Below are 22218 nucleotides of genomic sequence, written 5' to 3' on the forward strand. Positions count from 1 at the left end.
GAGTGACAGAGGAGGGCAGGGCAGGAAAGCAGAGGCTCGGTGGGAAAGGCCACAAGGTGGGAGAAAAAGGGAGTTCAGAGTCCCTCTCTGTACAAAGAGCACCCCCTGCTCCTCCTCCCACCACTCCCCAGATCAGGAGAGGGATGGCAGCCCCCAAAACCCCGGAATTGCTCTTCCCTCATTGCTAAGGTGATTGAGGACACAAAACAGAGGCAAGAAGCACTTTGTGGGGCCTGTGCTGCTGGATTGACCCAGGGTCAGAGGAGGGGCACTGGGGATTTTCCAGCAGGGCTCTGCAGCTGTGTCCTTCCCACCAGGATGGCTGTGCCAGACGCCCCTGGAGCTGCTCCTGCGGCCACAGCTCCGGAGCCGGGCACGGCTGGGGGTGTGATACACACACAGCTCCCCTTTGATCCCACATTCTCTTTGGAGCAGGGATCCTTCTCTGGAGGACACAGACATCTCTTTGTAGCTGAGGATCGCTGCCACCAACAACAGACACCAGAAGTCTCGAGGCTTTTCATGCCGAACTCTGATGCCTTTGGATTCTTTAGCTGTCCCCGAGCACCTGGCCTGTCTGAGGGCCACCAGCCTGGCAGGTGGCACCAGTGTGAGCCCGACCTTCAGCCTGACCTCTGCCAGCTCAGTCCACACTGGTCCAACGTGTCCTGACTGCAGCTCCTCCACTCCAGCCCCTGAGCCCATCCAAGGCAAATTTGTCCCTTCTCAGTGCCCACCCCTGACCTGTGGGACACAACACTGGGCCCCTCCCGGCCACTGACCCGTACCAGTGGGCTGGGAAGCTCCAAGCGGCTTCTATCCCCAGTAAAGGTTGGATGGCGACCCCATTTCTGCTCTTGAAATGAAGGAAGAGGCTCCATTTCAGTGCCCCCTAACCCCAAATCTCAGCGGCCTCGCTGGTGGTTGCTCCACTCCAGCACAACGCTAATGAGCAGCCACGGAATTGGGACAACATCCCTTCCCAAAAACTCCCGACACTGGATACTCTCCAGCAGCCTGAGCGCCCTCATCTGCACGAGGAGTGCACACAACCCTCTGCCATGGTGCAACCTTCCTAAATTAACTCCACACCCAGGGAAAAGGCCCAAGGGACCACAGCCCTGGCAGAGCTGCATCCAGACTGTGAGCTGTGGGGACAGAGAGTTCCACCTCTGCTGGAGCTGGACTTGTACCCAGAAAGCAAACACCTGCTCATGCAGGTGCTGCAAATGCCCTTCCCAGCAGCTCCAGGACCTCCACATGAGCAGGAGCAGAGGGAGAAGGAGGAATGCGGAGGTGGACTCCGGGAAAAGGGGCTCACGTGGGCACCACACGAACTTATCTGTTCCTTGCAGCAGGGAGATGAAGGAGGAACAAAGCTGTTCCCAGATAATGAGGCGAGATAAGGAGAAGGGAGAACAATGACATGGGAGCTCTCCCGGCTCAGCACATGGCAGAAGTCACAGGGTTGAAGCAACCCCCAAAGTCATTCATGCTACAGAAACCATTATTTATTTGTCAGGTTTCGGCTGAACTCCTGTCCAAACTGTGTATCCGTGACACTTCCTGCTCTTCCAGGAATGGAGGGAGGGAGCTGGCTTCCCAGAAGGGCAGGGGAATAAAAAAAAAGATCAAAGCTTTATGAGAGATCAAATTTATTGGTCAGACAGAATAGCTTTGCCCCTTGCACTTTTTGCATATCCTTCACATGGGAAAAGGTAACTTAAATACCTAAAATGTGAAATTTTGGCTTAGGGGTCATGGGAAAGGAAGGAAGAGCTGTGAAATGCAGCTGAGGGCTGCCTCAGTGACTGGACAGGGCTGAAGTGCCAGCCCAGCCCCTCTCCCGCAGGCCTGGGCACATTCCCACACCTCTCCCCAGTACTCGGCACTGATTCCACTAAGCCAGGAAAAAGGTGCCGAGTTAAAACTCAACCTCAACTTAAACAGAAGTGACACAGCTTTGCTTTGCACCAGTGAGTTTTACAAGGGCAAATCACAATAAAATCATTTTACATCAGTAAAAAGATCCATGCAGGACTGGAGCTCTTGTTCCCCAAACTGGTTTTACCTGTCAGTACTACCTGGGCTTAAGGCAAAGCCTCACCCCTCACTTCCACCTGAACAGCACCTCCTGCCCTTCACCTGCCGCTTCCCCACAGCTTTGGGGCTCAATACCCAGGCACGGCACTGCAGCCACGTCATCCCTGCTGTTCCATGATCAATTCCCAGCTTGGAAGCAAGGACAGCACTGGAAACCCTCCAGGTGCTGTGGAAGGACATGATCCAGCAAAGAACACACCTGACAACCTGAGCCAGCCCTTTGTCCCAGTGAACAGGGGGCAGTTCACCCGAAAAGGCTCAGGAACAAAATCCCACAGATAGAGGTACATATACAGTTAGAAAACATTTAATCCAGGATTTTAAAGAATTAAAAAAATAATTTACTCTAAAATAATTTTGATGTGTGTGTGGCCTGCTGAGTTCCCAAGCATCCAGCCTGGCCTAGGGAACCTTCCCCTCCCTCTCTCCATCCCAATCCCTCTCCCAGCCACTGTAACCTTTTGTGCATGGTCCTGTCCTGTTCCCAGGCACATTCCAACGCACTCCAAGGAAAACAAAAATGAGCAGCTCATTACCAGGAAAGACATTTCAAACATGTGGCTCAGCACATGCTTTTCCCGAGTCCTTGGTGATTCTTTTCCCTCTTGGGGTAGGCCAGAACTCCTCAGAGAGCTCCCAGCCTCCCACCCCTCCAGTGTCCCACTCTGGCTTCCCGACCAAGACGGGACCTGCAGCATCTTTCCCACAAGCAGCAGGAATACTTTTGTTTACCCTGCAGTGCTCCCTTTCCCTCCTCAGCCTCTGCACTCCACCAGGCTGGACCCCTGGACATGTCCAGAGAACACCACATTCCAGAGGGATGCTCCAGGGCAGCCACGCTCTGTTTGGGTTCACATCCCCAGGCCTTTGGCAAATCCCAGCCCACTGGTGCAGCCAACACCAACTTTTGGGTGCTCGTCCCACATGGATTTTCCTTCACCCGTGGCCCTGACTGGCCCCAGAAGCCGAGGGGTCCCCTAGATGCTGTCGTAGGGCACTGCCAGGCCGATGTTGTAGTTGTAACCTGTCAGCTCGTCGTAGGAGGAGCGGCAGATGGGGAGGACGCTCTCCACAGCCAGCTGATCCACGGAGAACTCGTAGGAATAAATGATCCCTCGGTACCTGCACGGAAAACAACCAGCACACACCATGTCACCTCAGTGGGAAAGCAAACAGAGGTGGAAATCACCATAAAAATCATCTGAACTGAAAAAGGCTGAAAAAACTGATAAAAACCCCCATCCCTTCTGCGGGAGGCTGAGCACTTTTAAGCAGGAAAACTCCCTCCTGTCTCCTCCCAGGGACCCAGCAAGGCTGGGAAGGGCTGGTGAATCATTCCCTCCAGCCCTGCAGAGACATGACTGTCATCTGCTGAAACATCTCCAGGCTCTCCAGCACGGGGGAAGATAAATACACTGGTATTTGATAGTTCAATTAGCACTAACAGCCATTTGAGATGCAAATACCAAAACCTGCAGCTTAAATGCCAGCAGTTTTCCTTTAGGAGGAGACAGCATTACTAATATTTCGAGCATGGAGAGGGCTGCATTCCCTGCCTGGCTTCAGTGGACTTTATGTTCCCCTGCTGAGAAAAAAACCCCATTTTTTTTGTGCTCAAGCGAATCAAGAGCCAATTCATCGCTTGTTTTGTAAACCTTACCCTTCAACTTTTGTTCAGTTTTATTTTTTTGCTGCTATACCCCCTCTGTAAGTGCTCTGCGTGATGACTCAGGTGCTCAGGGCGCTATTTAAAAACAAAGCACATTGCTGAGGGCTGGGTCCTCACTTTCGGTGCACGCTGGGGTCGTCGTCAGTGATGCTGGAGCCTCGGGGGTTCTTCTCCTCGGGGATGTTGGCAGTGATCAGACTGTGGGAATTGAACCACACGTAGCGGACGGGATGTCTGGAAAACAACCCAGAGCACGGGGTGAGGGGCCACCTGCACCGGACTTCCAAAATCCGAGTGCTGGGAAAGGAACGGCTTTGGATTAAACACGGAGTGGTTGAAATCAGCGGCCTCCCTCCGGCCGGAGGCTGGGAACCTGCACCTCTGGCTCTTCCCGCCTGGAGCAGATCCCACATCTTCTATCCCCATCTAGTGGGCTCTTCCCAGAACACACGAGGAGGCCAGAAAATACGCTGGAAAGCTGGCAGGGAGGGATGGATGCGGGCTGCGCTGGCTGCTGGCTGCCCTAAGGACTGCAGCGCTCCCGGGAAGGGCAGGATGCTTCCCAAAACGAAGGGGAAGGACACCCCACACACCCATGCGCTGAGGTGGCTCAGAAATGCACCACAAGGCACAAGCTAAGAACCACGGAGTGGGAAGGGACCCACAGGGACCATCCAGCCCACCCCAGGCCCTGCACAGACACCCCAACAGCCCCACCCTGGGCATCCCTGGCAGCGCTGCCCAAACGCTCCTGGAGCTCTGGCAGCCTCGGGGCCGTGCCCATTCCCTGGGGAGCCTGGGCAGTGCCAGCAGCCTCTGGGGGAAGAACCTTTCCTGCTCTCCAGCCTGAGCCTGCCCTGGCCCAGCTCCAGCCGTTCCCTGGGTGCTGTCCCTGCTCACAGAGCAGAGATCGGAGCTGCCCCTCGGGAGAAGTTCCAGCTCCCTGGGGAGGATCTGAGCTCAGTGCTCTCTGCTCCAGCTGAACAAGAGCCCTCAGCTGCTCCTTGTGTGGCCCCTCCAGACCCTTCCCCATCCTCGTGTCCCTCCTTTGGACACCGAGGTCAGGTCTTCATTCCTTTCCCTCTCAGTGGTGAGTACCTAACCCCAAACCCCAGAACAGCACTTTCTGTTCAAGCAGGAGTCACTTCTCTCCTCACATGAGGATGGCTCATCTCCACACCCCAGATGTGTCTCCTGTCACCTCCCTCAGCTCCTGCTCCTGTTTTCCATCCCTGCCATGGGGATAACAGCACATGCCTTATCTAGGAATGCCTTTCGATTGGAGTGATCCCTTCTGATTCCTCTCTAGATTAAGCAGTGTTTTCTACATGTTTAATCGAATGGCTTCGCTTTGAGCACACCCCCGAGCTCAGCCCTGCCCTGCCTGCCCCCTCCTGGAGCACCACTAATGAGCATGCCAAGGAGACAATCAATGGAATATTGTCCTTAATGCATCAGCCACATCACAGCAGCCTTTATCATTCCCAGGGTCAACACAGAAAGTGATACCTGCTATTAATCAATGACAACTCCAGCCTGAACTTCCCTGCCTGTAAATACCTCATCTAGCTCCTCTTTGGGGAAGATGCATTAAAAAAAAAAAAGAAATCAGGATTTATCTGTTCATTTTATGGATATCACTCAGACTTACAAGGGGCTAAATCCTCGAGTCTTTATCCAGACAAAGTCCGGGAATTGTGCTTTGATCAGGAAATCTTCATTTAGCTGTACAAAGTGTCAGCTCCAGGATGCTGATCTCTGCTTGTACTTTCAGTGCTGTGCTCCTTGTGCTCGGTACAAACTGGTGTTTCAGTATTTAAATGAGTGTAAATGCTTCAATCCTCACCATTGAGGGAATGTGTGGATGAGGTGAACAGAAACGCAGGGATTGTGCTGGATGCACTGGATGGAGACAGCCAGAACCAGTCGTTCTCAAAACAGCCAGTCCAGCACTTTAAAATCAAGGTCCAACAACTAAACTGAGGTTGGGGATGGGGCAGGGAGAAGTCACTGACTGAACTTCATGGAAAATCCAGGGGAAACAACTGAACACCGACTGAAACACTCAACTAATGAGCAGAAAGGCCATGACAGCTGAAGGGCCCCCACAGAAACACACAGCGCTCCAGGCGGGGAGGCACCCTGTCCCCAAACCACACAGAACTCCCAAAAAGTCCTCTCATTGCCACACTCCTGCCAGCCCTGATAACCCCCACGGCCCAGCTTCCCCCCCAGCCCGAGTTACCTGGCGTGCATCTCCCAGAGCTTGGTGCCCATGCGCTGGTCCCACACGCACACCAGGCCCTCCTCCCCTCCGCTGACGATCTTCCACTCGTCCATCTGCACCGCAGACACCCCCAGCTGGTGCGCGTACAGGGAGCACGCGGCCTCGCCACGGCGCACGTCAAACACCCTCACCCTGAAGGGAAAAACAGGGATAAAACCAGCTCTGGACATGCAGCCTGTGGGTTCTGAGAGCACAAGGACTTGGGGGTTATGGAAATCCATCGGGGACAGCACCGGTGCCACTGCTGCTCCAGGGCTGGAAGAGCAGTAGGGCCCATCCTTCTCACCACTGGATTTTCACCCTGACTTCTGTTATCAGAGATCTTTTCCAGGCAGATTTCTCCCACCACACAGGAGCTCTCTGAGTCTTTACAGCTCCTAGGACCTAAAGAGGGCTCTGGGCTCTCAGCACAGGAAGGACCTGGAGCTGCTGGAGGAGTCCAGAGGAGGCCACGGAGATGCTCCAAGGGCTGGAGCCCCTCTGCTCTGGAGACCCAGGCTGGGAGAGCTGGGGGTGCTCACCTGGAGAGGAGAAGGCTCCAGGGAGAGCTCAGAGCCCCTTCCAGTGCTCAGAGGGGCTCCAGCAGAGCTGGAGAGGGACTGGGGACAAGGCATGGAGGGACAGGACACAGGGAATGGCTTCCCACTGCCAGAGGGCAGGGCTGGATGGGATATTGGGAAGGAATTGTTCCCTGGGAGGGTGGGCAGGCCCTGGCACAGGGTGCCCAGAGCAGCTGTGGCTGCCCCTGGATCCCTGGCAGTGTCCAAGGCCAGGCTGGACATTGGGGCTTGGAGCAGCCTGGGACAGTGGGAGGTGTCCCTGCCATGGCAGGGAGGGGGACTGGATGGGCTTTAAGCTCCCTCCCAAACCACTCCATGATTCTATGAGTCTACAATATGAAATAAAAGTGAAATTGGAAAAAGCTCCTCCCTCTGTGCCTCCCAAACCATCGGCAATGCCATGAGGCATAAAACACCTGTTTTGGGCACACTGTTAACACATCCCACCCCTGGTACAAACCCACATCCACTGTGGAGGAGGGGTGGTATTACTAGGATCAAGGAAAGGATGATTCTTGCCAAGATTTCAGAGGAGATTAAATGTGTGGCAATTCAAAAAAGACAGGGAATTACAAGTTTGACTTAATCACCAATACTAAAACAAAGCATCCAGCAACCAGGATCTGTTTTGACTTCAAAAATGCAACTGACTGTGGGCAGCTTTTAGGACATCTCATTTTCAGATATTATTGACCCCTCAGACAAAGCATTTTGAAAGAGAAATTAAGTGAACACTCAGCCAGAAGCAGAACTACAGAAAAAGAGTTTAGGATTCCAACCACTTCTACAAGGCCACAATACCAGTTAGAGCTAATGGTGTTAAGTTTTAAACCTGGCACATATTGCAAGGGAGTGTGGGGTTTGATCCTTATTTATCACGACTGAGAGCTAAAGCAAAGCACATAAATGAATAAAAAATGCAGCAAGTGAAAACAGAAGGAAAGGGGAAACATTGAGCTCAGATTTGAGAAGAAGCCAGAGCAAGTTCCTCCCAGCTGATGGCTATCAGGAACAAACCCATCAGGTCCACATTAATTCCAGAAAAGGCCAAAACACACTTGTTCCAACACATTAACTGCACTTCGTTCCATACCCCTGCTACGATCCTAATGGTGCTGCAAGTCCTTCCTTTCCCCTTCTCCAGCGCAGATTGCATCATATGATTTTACAAGTAACACATTTCAGGGGCTGAGAGAAAAGGCAGCAGAGCAGTCCAGAGCTCCAGCAGAGCAGCATCCATCTGACACAGAGGAAAACACGCTGGAGCAGGGCGAGGGACGCGCTCCGCGTGGAACGGCCCAGCCCAACAGCGGGAGCGGGGCAAGGATTCCTCGCTTCCCCCAGCTCCAGCACAGAGGAGCTCTGGCTACAGCTCGGGGCTGTGCTCTGGATGTTTGGAAGGGCTCACTCCTGGAGCTCTGGCCACAGCCCGGGGCTGTGCTCTGGGTGTTTGGAAGGGCTCACTCCTGGAGCTCTGGCCACAGCCCGGGGCTGTGCTCTGGGTGTTTGAAGGGCTCACTCCTGGAGCTCTGGCTACAGCCCAGGGCTGTGCTCTGGGTGTTTGAAGGGCTCACTCCTGGAGCTCTGGCTACAGCCCGGGGCTGGTCTCTGGGTGTTTGAAGGGCTCACTCCTGGAGCTCTGGCTACAGCCCGGGGCTGTGCTCTGGGTGTTTGAAGGGCTCACTCCTGGAGCTCTGGCCACAGCCCGGGGCTGTGCTCTGGGTGTTTGAAGGGCTCACTCCTGGAGCTCTGGCTACAGCCCGGGGCTGTGCTCTGGGTGTTTGAAGGGCTCACTCCTGGAGCTCTGGCTACAGCCCGGGGCTGTGCTCTGGGTGTTTGAAGGGCTCACTCCTGGAGCTCTGGCTACAGCCCGGGGCTGGTCTCTGGGTGTTTGGAAGGGCTCACTCCTGGAGCTCTGGCTACAGCCCGGGGCTGTGCTCTGGGTGTTTGAAGGGCTCACTCCTGGAGCTCTGGCTACAGCCCGGGGCTGTGCTCTGGGTGTTTGAAGGGCTCACTCCTGGAGCTCTCCCTGATGCCCTGCGTGTATTCTCACAGCAACCAAAGCTGCTCCTGTTTGGAAAGCACAGCTGGAAGCCAAGATCTGAGCCCTGCTTATTCCATGAGCAAGCACCCAGCTTTCAGGCAGGTGTCGGTGCTGGCACAGCCCTGGAAGAACCAGAGGCACTTGTGCTGCTCAGATGTGCCTTAAAGGAAAAAAGGAACAGTGTTTTGCCAATCCCACGTGATGCTGTAACACAGACCTGGCCCAGCATCTCCTGCCTGGACAGCTGGGCTCAGTAGGAGCACTTCAGACTCATCCCAGCTCCAGGGAGGTGCTCTCATGGCCAGGCTTGGACCCTGCTCTCAGACTGCCTTGGGAGTGAGCTGCCTTGCCTTCAGGAGAGCGTGGAATACGTTTGGATCCACACCTTTCTGGGTTTGCCATGTGTTTGCTGTCCCAACACTCCTCACCACTCCAGCTCCCACCAAGGAAAAGCAGGATCAGCACATGCTCCCTGCTAGGAGGCCTCTTGCCAGAGCAAAGCACAGCTCAGGAATCAAATCAATCAGCAGTGCTTCAGCAGGAATTTCTGAGGGAAGGACAGATTTTACAGGTCCTACCAAAACCACTCCATGAGCATTACTTATCAAATTCATGGTTTTGAGTAGAGCAGATTCAAGGGAAACTGGGTATTTAATTCAAGCAATAAGTGTTCCCTCTGGCCAGCAGCAGCCTGAGCTCCCATGGCAAGGTCCCTGTTTAATAAACCCACTCCATAATATGGCCGTGGAGATCCCAGTCTTGTTCCACGTGTGGATGCCCAGCACATCACACGAGGATTTGACCTCTGAAATACTCTGGTTCTGCCTCCTGGATGCCAAACTTGTCTTCCAAACTATTAATCCCTAACTCCTTGCTGTTCTAGTGACATCCTTGAACTCAGTCAGTGCTTGAGCTGAAAGGCCCAAAAGCTTTCCGGAGGGGAAGGGCACAGACATCTACTCTGCTATAAAGGGGAGGGATATCAACTCCAGCTCCTCTCCTGTCATCATGCAGGAGATCAAAACCAGAGGTAGTTTTACTGGGGTGCTTTGGAAAGCCAATTATCTGCTTTTAGAGGGAAAAAACCTCCCAGGGATTCAATTCCACTTGTCAAACTTCAGCTATTTCCTTTCTCCTCCTTGCTGAGAGTGCGAGGTTTGCTCGCACTCCCTATTCTCCGGGAAGGGAAAAAAAAAAAAAGCTGTTTGACAAAATAATCATTTTTGCAAGCTGCTGCACTGGCGGGACAGAGGCCTGGGATTTGGCAGAGGGAAGTACCCGCCTTCCAATCTGATCCCAGCACCAGAGCAGAGCACCACCTGCAGCCTGGTGCCCAGTGTGGAAAGGAGGAGGGAAGGAAGCAGGAGCCATTAGAGACTGGCTCCTGGCCATCCCACATCTCCTTTGGTGCACTGGATCAGACCCCACAAACGACTCGCCAAAAAAAGGAAATCTAAAAATTGGACTCAAAGGGTCTTTTTAAGCACTTTAATCCTTTCGCACTGCCTGTTCCCAGCGCGGCCATTCCTGGCACCAGACACTGAGCTGGGAAAATCCTACTCCCCAAGCCAAGGAGTTAAAGAGAAAGCTGCTAATCAGCTAAATAGAAGCTGGAATCTGTTCATATGAAAGTCTCTTTTTTTCTCCGTCACCTGAGGGACATCACAGTGTTCCGAAATACACTCTTGACATCATTTGGCAGCCGGGCCCATCTCATCCTCTGTGATTCATCCCTTAGGTTATTTTTTTAATATCAGAAAGTGAGCTTTTAAATGCCAAACTCATTTTGCGGGTGGCGGCGGGGAAGTGGAAGATATTCCAAGTGGTCTCGCTGGGCTGTGCACCAACTGCGTCCACCAAATGGCTCCGAAAGCTCCTCTTCCCGTGGAGCTTCCCCAGACAAAGCACACTGACAGCCACATCCAACTATTACCTAATAGTTTGTTCCTCAGCTTCATGGAAACATGAGAGGAGAAACCGATTCCAGCAGGGCCAGAGGTAGGACAGGAAGCTGGAGGTGGGAGACCGGAGATGGGAGCACCTACCTTCTGTCCTTGTTGCCTGCCACCAGCATGTTGGGGGGACTGTTGTGGAGGTTGACACATGAGAAGTCACCTATGGAGTTGCCCACCTTGGTCACGCACTGGTTGGTTTCCAGGTTGTAAAGAAGGATCTGGCAGGAAGAGAATAAAACACCTCAGAAACTGAGCAGGAGCACCATGACAATGTTTTGCTGCAGCACAAAGCAGAGGTGTGACCACCAGAGGTGTTCTGCAGGACTTGGTGTGTAAAACAGAACCAAGAGACAGAGCTATCCCCATGAAGAGGCAACAACACCCTCAGAAATAAGGAATTTATAAGCCCAGTGGGATCCAGCAAGAAGCAGTATGGCCAGGTACAGCTCCCAGGCAAACCACACGGGACAAATCTTTCAGGCTTACAGGAAAAGCAAAGAGTTTCCTCATCAATGTTAACATTTGACAGAGCAGTAAAAGCAAACAGCAGCAGCCCTGGGGAGGTTTGGACAGATGGACAGTGAGAGGCAGATCCGGTCAAGGGCAGCAGGAACTGCAGAGCAGAGCTGACCACGGCCCTGCTGAGAGCCTGGGTGCCCTCACACACACAGGGAAATGTCACATCTGAAGTGGCAGCTCAGATGGGAAAGGCAGAAAAACAACTCTGATTTTAGGCAGCACCCGAGATGATTCAGTCAGAGCCTGCATGCGAAGCACGAGCTGTTCCCCGGCCGTTCCCACTCCTCTCCTCAATCAGTTTAATCACAATTGCTGTCCTTCCTGTGGGGCCAGATGAGATGTGTCTATTTGGGCCTTCCAATTTAGGAGAACAAGTATTTTTAGAAACAGAAAAATGCACTGGTCAAAGCCCAGTGGAGCTCAGCGCTGCACCTGGTCTTCTATAACTTCATAAAGATGATTAAATTTCATGGTGATGCTCGTTTAAATTAAAAGAAACCTTGTGACCATGAAAAGAGTTAATGGTATTGGAAACATCAAAAAAACCCTACAGCTTCCATGGCAACATCAGCGTGGCCATGTCAACGTCACATCAATATTCTTTACTTCTAATTTGCTGATTACAGCCACGTGCAGCTCAATAAATATTGCACTATCTGGATGTATTAGCTCAACATTTGCCAGAACAGCAGCACTGATGCTGCCTGGCCTTTTATTTCCTATCTGTGCCATTTTAGAGATCTGAAAGGTGAATTAAGAGAGCAGGAGAGGATCATTTGGTGATGGAGAGCGAAGCTTTAAAAACCTCGAGGAACAGGGCAAAGAGAGGCAGAGAATTTGCAGGTTTCCTCCACCTGCCATTTCTCCCAAGACCAGGCAAATTCAGACATATTTCAGCACCCTATCAGGATCAACACATCCACATCCAACTTCCTTAGGTGTTCCTAAGATTTATAATCTCCAAACTAGCTCTTTGTGGAGCTGTCGCAAAAACCATGGCATTTTTCATCCTTAAGACCCAAAAAAACCAAAGCAAGGACAGGGTTCCCTTTGCAGGGAAATTTAGGACATAAAAGTAAAATTGAAATAAAAATTAATTTAAACTTCCACCCCAAGGAAAAAGCTGCTACAAACTGCATGGAAATGTTAGTGTCTGAGCTAAAAAGCAGTTTACAGCCTGTTCTCACTTCAGCCCAGCTCCCAACAGCTCAGTAACCAAACCCACAGATAATGATGTTCTGGCAAAGGCACCTCCAAGGGTTTTCAGTGCAAAGGAAATTAATATCTGTGCCTGGCAACCCAAACTTCTCCTTGGAAAGTCTGGAACAAAAGACAAAGTCAATAAACTGCTGAATTCAGCTGAAGAACAATAAATGATGGGGTCAGGAGCGATGGATTCCAGCTCCCAGTTGAGCCCTTCCCAGCTGGATGTTAAAACTCCAGAGGGGAGAGGGCCAAAAGCTGCTTTCTTAAAAGTCCCCTGGGGCTGATACTTGCAGTGAACATCCACAAACTATTAATTTATCTAAACGACCAGAGCTCCCATCCATGCCATAAACACAGGATACATACTTGAACATCCAGTCATGGCCATGAAAGGCTGGAATGAAAAATTGCTTCCACGTAGCACTGAAAGATTCCCCTGTTTTCCACATTTTCTCCTGCCCACAGCCCTGTGGCAAAGCTCACAGGTAACACCAGGTGGAAAAATGACTTATTTCTCCTCACATTGTAGGTGGCCACCAATTTAAAGTGTTTGCATCTCACAATCTATAAGAAAATAAAAGTTCACACCCACAAAAATGGAAGAAAAGCTTTTATCATCTTCTCCTACCCCCTTTAATTCCTTCTCTCCTCATGCACGTCTCTATTCCTTTAAAGATTGTTTATTTTAACAATCAACAGGATTGGTGGTTAAAATAAAATTTATTTTCAATTTTATCATGCACAAATATCTTACTAACCAATTAGCTCCATCACTGGAAGAGTCTCTTTGTGCTCTTCAGTATCCAGGTTTTGTCTATCTCAAAATTCAACCTGTCTTGAGCAGTTTTATGGCCTGCAAATGAATTTCAAACCTTTATCCTCCCCAGCTGATAAGTAAAGAAGCTAAAAGCACTCAGAATGCTGAAGTCTGAATAATAATTTCCTGGAGACAGGGCTTTAAAAGCACACTGATGACAATTCTGAAGTTGCTGGAACACCTCTGATGAGCTCTCCTGCAATATCCCAAGGCAAGAAGGATTTTCCTTACAAAGGCCAAGGAGAGAGAATGGAAATACCTGGTCAACAGGGACTTGAAATAAGGGCCTGTGTGTTAAAGGGCAGATAAAGCATAAGGTCTCTGGGAGGTTTATAATCCTATAATGCACACTGCAAAGGGATTACCCTTTTAAAGGTATTTATAATCCTATAATGGACACCCAAGCCCAGTGACCTAATAGGTACCAAACTGAGGGAAGTGAACCAAGAGCATTTGGGTGTGAAATGAAGAACCCTGGGATAACACACTAACGAGCAGCCCTGGCCCCACTGGGATCTCAGGGAGGAAAAGCTTTAAAGAGGCCGTGCAGCCAGCACCGGGATCCGATGCCCCAAATAAGAAGTGTCACCTATTAACACCGGCCAAATGAAAAGTCCAAGTTGTTGGCCAAGAGCCAGGCAATCTCCCTGAATGCTTAATAATTCAACAAGCCAGGAATAGCCAGAGCACCTTCAGCATTCTGTTTAGTTAAAAACCACAGAGATTAGCAAACACATTATCCATCTCCGAGGCGATTCTCTCCCTGTTACAAGTCCCTTAACGACCTTTACCATCCCTCCCTCTCTCTCTCTCTCTTTTAATAAGGCTGAGCAAATGGGACTTCATTTTAGCCCACTGCCACAGACTGGGGGCATTAATTATTCATGCCCATAGTCTCCCCTTTGTTAAGGCAGTGCATTAGACTAATTCCCCTCTTTACTGGGCGACTTGGGCACGGCTCAACCTGGGCTGCTCTTCTGGGAGGGCTGCGCCGGGAACGGCAAATTCACAAGCCCAGGCACGGCAAGAAAGGAAAAGTTACTGTTCTGCACAGAACTGCAGAGCAGTGGGTACAGGGCACTCTCTTTAAATGCTGTCCAAGAACTCATGAAAGATGCCTGAAATTAATTCCCAAAGAATTAAAGGCTCTGGAGCCAGAAGAGCTGAGCTGTGAGCTTTGTTACATCTCGCAGCTAAGTGAGGTCAAGCGTGGTCGATGCACTCTGCTTGAGATACTTCCAAGAAAAACCAAGGAACTGAAGGAAATGCTGCTGATGGAACTCTTCCATGCGTGTCCAAAGCCCCAGCAGGTGTTCTGGGATGCTGCGTTGTCAGAGATGTCTTTTTTGGATGGAACATTAAAACAACAAATCCCTGAGCACTTGTTATCAAAGAGCCTGTGGTACTTTCAACAAGAGCTGGGGTGTCCATCCCACTGTCCTGGCTGGGAGCCAGCACACGCCTGCTCTGGGGGAGAGCTGCTTTCCCTTTCCCTTTCCATCCCCTTCCTGCCTCCTGTCCAAAGGAGCAGCACGGAGAGTGAGCTGTGGCTCAGAGCTGGGTGAATCCCTCTGTGTGTGGGGTGTGTTTGGTTCTTATTTCGATGCAGTGTTGCAGGGAGGATCATAAATATCAGCAAAAAGCATTTTGTAAAACCACACTCAAACCTTACATCCTTCTCCCCACTGAACAACACACAGGATCCATTAAAGAACCACTTTTTCAGAAAGAACTGTCCAGGATTGAGGTTTCTGTCATTTTAACTAAAATAAAACCACCCTGAGCTGCTCAGAGTGGCAGAGGATCAAGCAGCAAGCCTGAGAACAGAATTTACATTTATTTTCAGATTATGTTTCTCCCCCTTTCCTTCTGTCCAGCCCTCTGCCAGTTGGAAAAAACACTGCCTGAATACACACAAATATTGCCAATGAAAAAAAAAAAAAAGTCGTGAAATTCCAAGTCCACCATAAATAAAAAGGGATCTGGTTTCTGCTCAGGTCAAACCCATCCAATCCAGAGGGTACCTACAAAAGCAGGAATATGCATTTGTGAGGGAACTCATCAAATTAACGACAACATATGGTCCACACTGCTGCAAGTTTGGATTTTATTTCTAAAGGAAAAAAAAAGAGTATTTTTAAAGTTTACAAGCCCCAGGGGCACATTTTCCCGGTGCAAATGTATTGGATTGCCTACTGTAAATATGGCACATCACGCTGCAACAACAACAAAAACAATTTGCCTGCTAACAAATGCAAGGTCAGCACACTGATACTTGTGCACACAGATAAGTGTTCCGGCTCCATAAATTTCAAGATGAGCTAAGATTTAAAAGGAGCAGCTGAGGGAGACAGACAGACAATCAGAGAGGAAGAAAAAGAGTAAATCAAACACGAAACAGCCAGTTAAAAAAATAAATAAATAAATAAATAAAGCAGTTAATATCCATGAATAATGGATGTTTGATTTAAAAGCAGTTTACTCCAATATGATGTAATTTTTGACAATCAGCCAGAGAGACTATTTTGCAAGTTCTTGCCAGATATAAGTCATTGTGGGGAGCTGGGAACACAAGCACTTCTCTGAGCATGTGGAAAATTGACTTTCATGCCATCCGAGAGGTGACTTTTCCCTGGCAGACGCATGCGCCGGGCACCGCCTGGAAACCCAAAACCAGCAGAGCCCGCACAGCTCCCGGCAAATCCAGCAGGAAAAGCAGCTCCCTGCTCCTCCCCATCCAACACCTGCTGCACGAGTCACACACAGAGCTACAGACAAGTGGAGCTCGCTTTTCCCTTTGAAGTTTCCCTGTGCCTGGAGTTGCAGAGTGAGGCTCCAGGCTGGTGGCAAGAAGGGGAGCCAAGCGTTGTGCCGGCGCTGCCAACGCACCTGCAGCCCTGGGCACTGCCAGCCCCCGGGGCTCTGCCAGCCTGGGATGGGCTGGGATGTGGGCAGATGTCTGCTAGGACCTGGAATGGGGTCACCAGGCTCGTTTGACTCGTGGCTGAAGCCTGGGCTAAGAGCTCCAGGGCCCATGGGGAGCATGTTGTGCTTACCCACTGAAGCACCCACGCACTCAAAAAGTCCCTCTAGCCCAGGGACAGGTTTTCCCTAACCTCAGAGAAACCTTCTCCCGTGGAGAAGGGAGGCAAGTTGAACCTTAAAAACTGAATTAATTCCCTTGGTTTCATCACCTGGAATATTCGTGGCACATCCTAGCAGCTGTGTTTTCCAAACCTGAGGCACCTACCTAGGCTGCCATGCCAATTTTGAGGCACTCCCACTATTGTACAAACAGGGGAAAAAAGCAGAATGTCATTCATGTCAGCCAACAGAAAGGGATTTGTTGATTATTTAGTTCGTTTTTTATTCATTTATTTATTTTAACTTGCAAAATTATTCCTGATCATTTCTTCGATCAATAAATCATGCAAAATTTCGACAAGGAAAAGTTCTGGACTCTCTGCTGGTCTCTTTTTCTTGTAGTGGCCAACACAGCTCAGCTCCTCGGAGAGTTTTACCTCTCTGAAGTGGTACCAAGAGTTTATAAAGAAAAAGGTATTGAAAACACCTTTCAACACCTCCAAAGATCTGCTAACACCCTGCAACTCCTCAAAGAGAGACATTTGGGCAAGTTCCATCTGTTCAGGCACCAGTAAGCCCTGCCCTTCTACTAGTATGAAAACAAGGGTCCATAAAGATGAATTTGTTGAAAATTGGGCTATATACAACAGTCACAGGGGTTAACAGAAGCGAAAAACCCCACATTTTTAAACAAGGAAAAACTACGATTAAAAAAATGGAAGTCTCTGGAACTCTGTGAGAACTGGAGACATTTGACATCAGGAAAGACAATGCAGCTTCTCAGTCAGAAGGATTTTAGTTAAAATAAAGTGCAAAAAAGATGTTAAAGCTTCTGTAAAGAAGCTATGACCTAAATATATCATCCAAAAATGACTGTAAAGTATGAAACTCAATTTAAAGGATTATTTACTATTGCCAGAGAAGCTGGGGCTGCCCCTGGATCCCTGGAAGTGCCCAAGGCCAGGCTGGAAGGGGCTTGGAGCAGCCTGGGACAGTGGGAGGTGTCCCTGCCCGTGGCAGGGGTGGCACTGGATGGGCTTTAAGGTCCCTCCCAAGCCCAGCAATTCCATGATTTCAAATTTGTTTTCACTCATTATCAGTTCCCAACAGTGGTTAATTCCACTGGATGCACTCACACTTCCAAGCAGCTGAAGAATTCCACGGAAACACCAAATCCGGGAGCAAACCCAGGCAGTGTTTCACGGCTGCTGAGAGGAGCCAGGTGAGCTTGAACACCCTTCACCAAGTACAAGCCAACCAGCAGCTCCAAAGAGCTGCAAAAGTGACAGCATTGACAAGCAGCACCCAAGAGAGCTGATCTCAACACATCCACAGCCTTCTGCCTCTGAGCTGGAGCTTTAAACCATCCCTTCCCTCCTCTCTTCCCCATCCACCAGTCCTGGGACCAGGTTCCACAAAGCAACCAAACCCACAGCTGAACTGTCCCTGATAATAGCTGTAATAGAAATTCTCATGCATGCTGTATGAAGCTGCTTTGGTGGAAAAACCTCCAAATCCTCCTTGGTTCATTATCTTATATCCCCCCCAAGAACTGCTGAGTACGTTAAAAATTTTGAGCAGAATTTGAAATACAGGAGAAAGTTGTGTTTGAGGGTTTTCCCTCCCATCTCAGGAGAATAAACACCTCTAAATTTCATAGAAATAATCCACAAAGCTCATCTGAACTACAGTAGGAGCCCAGACTTACCTGACAGCAGATTCAGGGAATTAGTTATAAAGGCACCAGCTATGAGAAAAGCTTCAGCCACATCCAGATTGCATCAGAAATCAGACAAAGTCAAGCCTAACGTTCATCCTGCTGCTTCCTTACGAGGGTTAGATCCTGACACAGAGAGGACCAAAGCCAGTCTGTGGATTTAATCTCCCCCATGGTGTTTAAACCCAAAATTCCAACAGGTGACTGCCCAGCCTTGGTGCTGGTGCTGCAGCAGCTCTGTGATCACGGGGCTCCCAACTGCCTGACATGGGGGATGTGTCACTGGCCTGACATCATCCCTCAAGGAATGTCCCCTGGATGCCCTGGGAATGCGGATTTCCCCTGTGGGTCGTTATCTGGGTTATTTAATTAGCCCGGCACAAGCCTAGATGGGAACACAGATCTCAGAATTTGGAACTTAAGGGAAATGATGTATTTCATGTTGAATTAACAGAGCTGAAACAACGAAATCTTTCACAGCTTGACTTAAAAAAAGAGCTCCAGGAGCACCAAAGCAGAAGAACTTTCAAGAAACAGCATCATATTTGGGTTGTCTGGTGCTACTAAAGTGCAAGCTGAACTTCTCAGGGATGAAGCATTTCTGTTTTCCCCTCCATCCTGCACGGGTGTCTCTCATCTGACAGGAGCCAAGTCTAGGCCACGGATTTGATGTTTTCCTCCTCTCCGACATAAAAGTTCTCACAAAATTTATGCCTCAGATCTCAGCTCTGCTGTCAAATGTGGCTAAAATTAGAAAACGATTAAAAAAAGAGAGAGGGAGGGAAAAGATGGTTTCCCTAAGTGTTTTCATCGGGAAGCAGGTTACTAGGCAGGGATTGCGAGAAGAAAAATAATAACCCAGAGGAAAACAAAGAAAACCCCAAAGTGGGGAGAAACACAGGCAGCAGCCAAGGGGGCTGGAATCCTGCAGGATTGCATTTCCAGGAGGGAGAGCTCTCCCAAAGACAGATTGTCACCGTGTGCCCAGCGTAATCAGCCGCTGCAAAGTCCCTTCACGTCTGCGCGAGGCCGGTAATTATCATAATAGACATTAGTAATTAATTTCCGGCGTGATGTCAGCTGGAGCAGCAGTGCCAAGGCAGTGTCCTTGTCACACCCCCCGGCTGTCTGGGCCCATCTCCCTGATTAGGATGCACCAGGCTTAATACAATCTGCCAGCAAGAGCAGGGCAGCTCAGGACTAATTTAGGAAAGATGTCCGGCTTTGCTGAGCGGCACTCGGGGCCTGGGGAGGTTTCTCTGTTCCTTTAGGAGGCACAGAAATGATCACTGGGGTAATGCCCACAAATGAGGAAATTTTACCTCCTGACCTCCCACCTCCGGAGGGAAAAGAGCTGGATTAGGGCAGCAAAGGAATTAATAAAGACAGCACAGCTTGCAGCATCTCAGCCCTCGAGGTATTCATGGTGAACAGGGATTTTAAGGGGAACGAGATGAGCTGGACACGTTTGTTCCTAACTGAGGAAGTCCTAAATAAAGCTTTCCCTTTCTAGTCGCTTGCCAAGGAAAATCCTGCGTTTTCATACTGCAGACCACACTCCTTTCATCTGGGTGCTGCCCTTCTGCTTCCTTCTCCACCTGCCTGAAGCACCCTCCTTCCCTCCCTGCTGACAGCCTGAAGTGTAACACAACAAGGGAATGCAAAGAGAGTGGAAAAGGGAGGCAAGACGCAGGAAAGGGACAGGAACTCTTCCCAAGGCATCTGGAAGCAGCTCTCTTCACAGCCTGGGCAAATACTCGAGCACAAAACACAAAAAGCATCTTCCTCCTAAGGGTGTTCATATGCCTGACACTGCTCAGGATGTCCTCACCAGAAAGGCTGAGGGATGCTTTGGGCTTTTGGGCTGTTTATTGGGGTTTTTAGGTGGGTTCTTTGAGGTGAGTTCCCCTGATGCCATTGATGCAGCATAAGCTGACTTGGGCCTTGCTGAGGAGCAGAGGTTGCAAAGTGAACTCAGCTGGCTGAACAAGAATCCCTCACTTCAGCCCACAGAAGAACACAAAGAAGCATGAGATTATTGCATTAAATTGTCTTCTCTCTCCTGTCAAAAGCTGGAGAGCGGGGAAAAAAGCCCTCAGCACGCACTCTTTTTTCCTTAATTACAAAGGTATAAAAATCTTATCAAAAACCAATTACAATACCTGGTTGGGCTCATTCAATAACCAGCCAAAGGTTTTGATGCCAAAGGCCGCTTCATGAGCAGACACATCGAGGCAGGTGACAGGCTGACCATAGACAGAGTGGAGAACTTTGCCAGGATCTTCTGCTTTCAGGAGATAGACAATGTCCTCTGCAGCTGCCACTGCCACTGGGCTCCCCGTGACATCTGGAACCAGATTAAGGAAGTTGACCTAAAAAGAGCAGACTTTTTATTTCTATTACAGTCAAAAATTCTTTTGCATCACTACTGCCACATGCTGAACTGAACCAACTACTCATGTGTGTCCTGAATCACCTCAATTATGGATTAATTCCACACAAAGACCAAGTACCAAGCTCATTTCTGAACTTTTGCAAGTTTAGCTCCTAGGGTGAAATTCAGCTCACAGTCTTTCGAACGAGCCCATAAAGAACCCAATTAATCAGAGCACATTACAATTAAACATCCCAAAACATCACCTCAAAGAAAGGAGCAAGACCCAATGGCCTCATCCTGAAGGACAGAAAGCCTCAAGGTTAAAGCACACAAAGCAAATATCATGGCTGGAATGTGAATAAGGTGCTCCAGAAGAGGAAACACATTGATATAACTGATGTTTATTGTGCAATCATGTAAATACACCCTAAATTAACACAGAGGCATCACAGCTCTAGGACAGCCCAAATGTCAGACCCTAACCCTCTGTCCCAAGAGCACGAGGATGGTGCTCTTCCCATTTCAGTGAAGATAGGGCTGGAAAGTTTCCCCGTGGGAAGGGTTTAAACTTCTAACCCAGCCTTGAAAGAGAGTGTGGGGTCCTGAGTGTCTGTGCCATGGGGCAAACGGACTTGTCACAGCACACAAGTTAAATGGATCCAACTACAGTGGAGTGGGTGGTGCTTTTGCTAGAAAATCTCTTCAATTAACAAAATCCCCCAATATTTTAAGTACTGACTTCACTTGAGGGGGGATTAATCAGGAGTGGTTAAAATTACTTCACACCCTTTAACTGCACAGCTTCTTCCTACAGGAGAGAGGCTGCAAGACTCAATTATTCCTACACACTTCCCCTTTCAAACAAATGTTGATACTCTGAGACAAAATAAAACTTCAGAGAATGAGTTTTAATTACAACTCTCAAAACTTCAGTGACAGAAGGTGCAACCTAAAGAAGCTGCATGAGTAGTTACAGCTTCACAAGTGCCACTATTAGGCTGCCTGCAATATCCTGCCTCAGAATTAATCAGATAGTGTGGATCTGGAATGAGACCTGGAGTTTCAGCTCCAATTCTACGCGAGAAAACTGATTTACAAAATGAGCCAACTTAGTTTACTGTTGACAAAAAAACGAAAAAAAAAAATTAAACCCAGCCAACCTCCTGCACCATATGGACTTGTGCTCATTTTCACTCCTAGTTTAAGCCAGCATTTCACCCTTGCTCTTCAGGGATGGAAGGCTCATCCCTTAACCTGCTCCAAAGTCAGAGCCTCGAGCTGACAACGCCCTTATCTAGTTCAGGCGGGAAGACTTTCATAAGATCCATCTTAACCCTACCAAAATAATTAGTGGAGCAAGAGCTGCTGGAACGAAGCAGAGTAGCCTGGAGACTCACCAATTTCTGGATTTCAAATGTTCCTGGGGTTTGCCAGAATCCTTTGTCATCGGGGCTCTCCACCTTGACCTCGAAGCCGGACGCCGTGGCCACCGCGGTGCCGCCTGGGGCCAGGGCTAAGGCCTGGATGCGCTGGTTGTGCTGGAAGTGATGGATTGGCTCCCGCCCCAACAGCAGGCTCCAAACACTGACAGTCCCTGCAAAATGGGCACTGGGGGTTAGCTCAGGCTTTGACACAACTTTCAAACAGCTGCAAATCGATCTGGTGGAACAAAGGGAATAGACAGGGAAGAGATGAGGGCAGGAAATCGGAACTTCAGGATGCTGTGGTTCCTCTGACCACGGAACAGGTTCTGAGGAAAATTCATGTGCTCTGGCCTGAAGCTGAAGGAAGAGATGTACAGATTGGATACTGGGAAGGGATTGTTCCCTGGGAGGGTGGGCAGGCCCTGGCACAGGGTGCCCAGAGCAGCTGTGGCTGCC

The 22218-nt window shown here is 49.6% G+C and overlaps 1 protein-coding gene across 1 annotated transcript in view; it reads right to left on the bottom strand.

Moving 5' to 3' along the window:
• Positions 1 to 1638: 1638 nt before the first annotated feature.
• The window catches only part of FBXW8 (F-box and WD repeat domain containing 8), a 53079-nt gene continuing 32499 nt past the window's right edge, over positions 1639 to 22218 (bottom strand). Inside the window, exons 6-11 of the mRNA XM_039561031.1 lie at positions 21736 to 21932; positions 20124 to 20333; positions 10709 to 10836; positions 6018 to 6191; positions 3890 to 4006; positions 1639 to 3225 (exon numbers count right to left, since the gene is read on the bottom strand). Coding sequence (XP_039416965.1) covers positions 3081 to 3225; positions 3890 to 4006; positions 6018 to 6191; positions 10709 to 10836; positions 20124 to 20333; positions 21736 to 21932 — 971 coding nt within the window. The 3' untranslated portion in view covers positions 1639 to 3080. The remainder of the gene's footprint in view (positions 3226 to 3889; positions 4007 to 6017; positions 6192 to 10708; positions 10837 to 20123; positions 20334 to 21735; positions 21933 to 22218) is intronic.

The sequence above is a fragment of the Corvus cornix genome, chromosome 15 (assembly GCF_000738735.6).
Source record: "Corvus cornix cornix isolate S_Up_H32 chromosome 15, ASM73873v5, whole genome shotgun sequence".
NCBI lineage: Eukaryota > Metazoa > Chordata > Aves > Passeriformes > Corvidae > Corvus > Corvus cornix.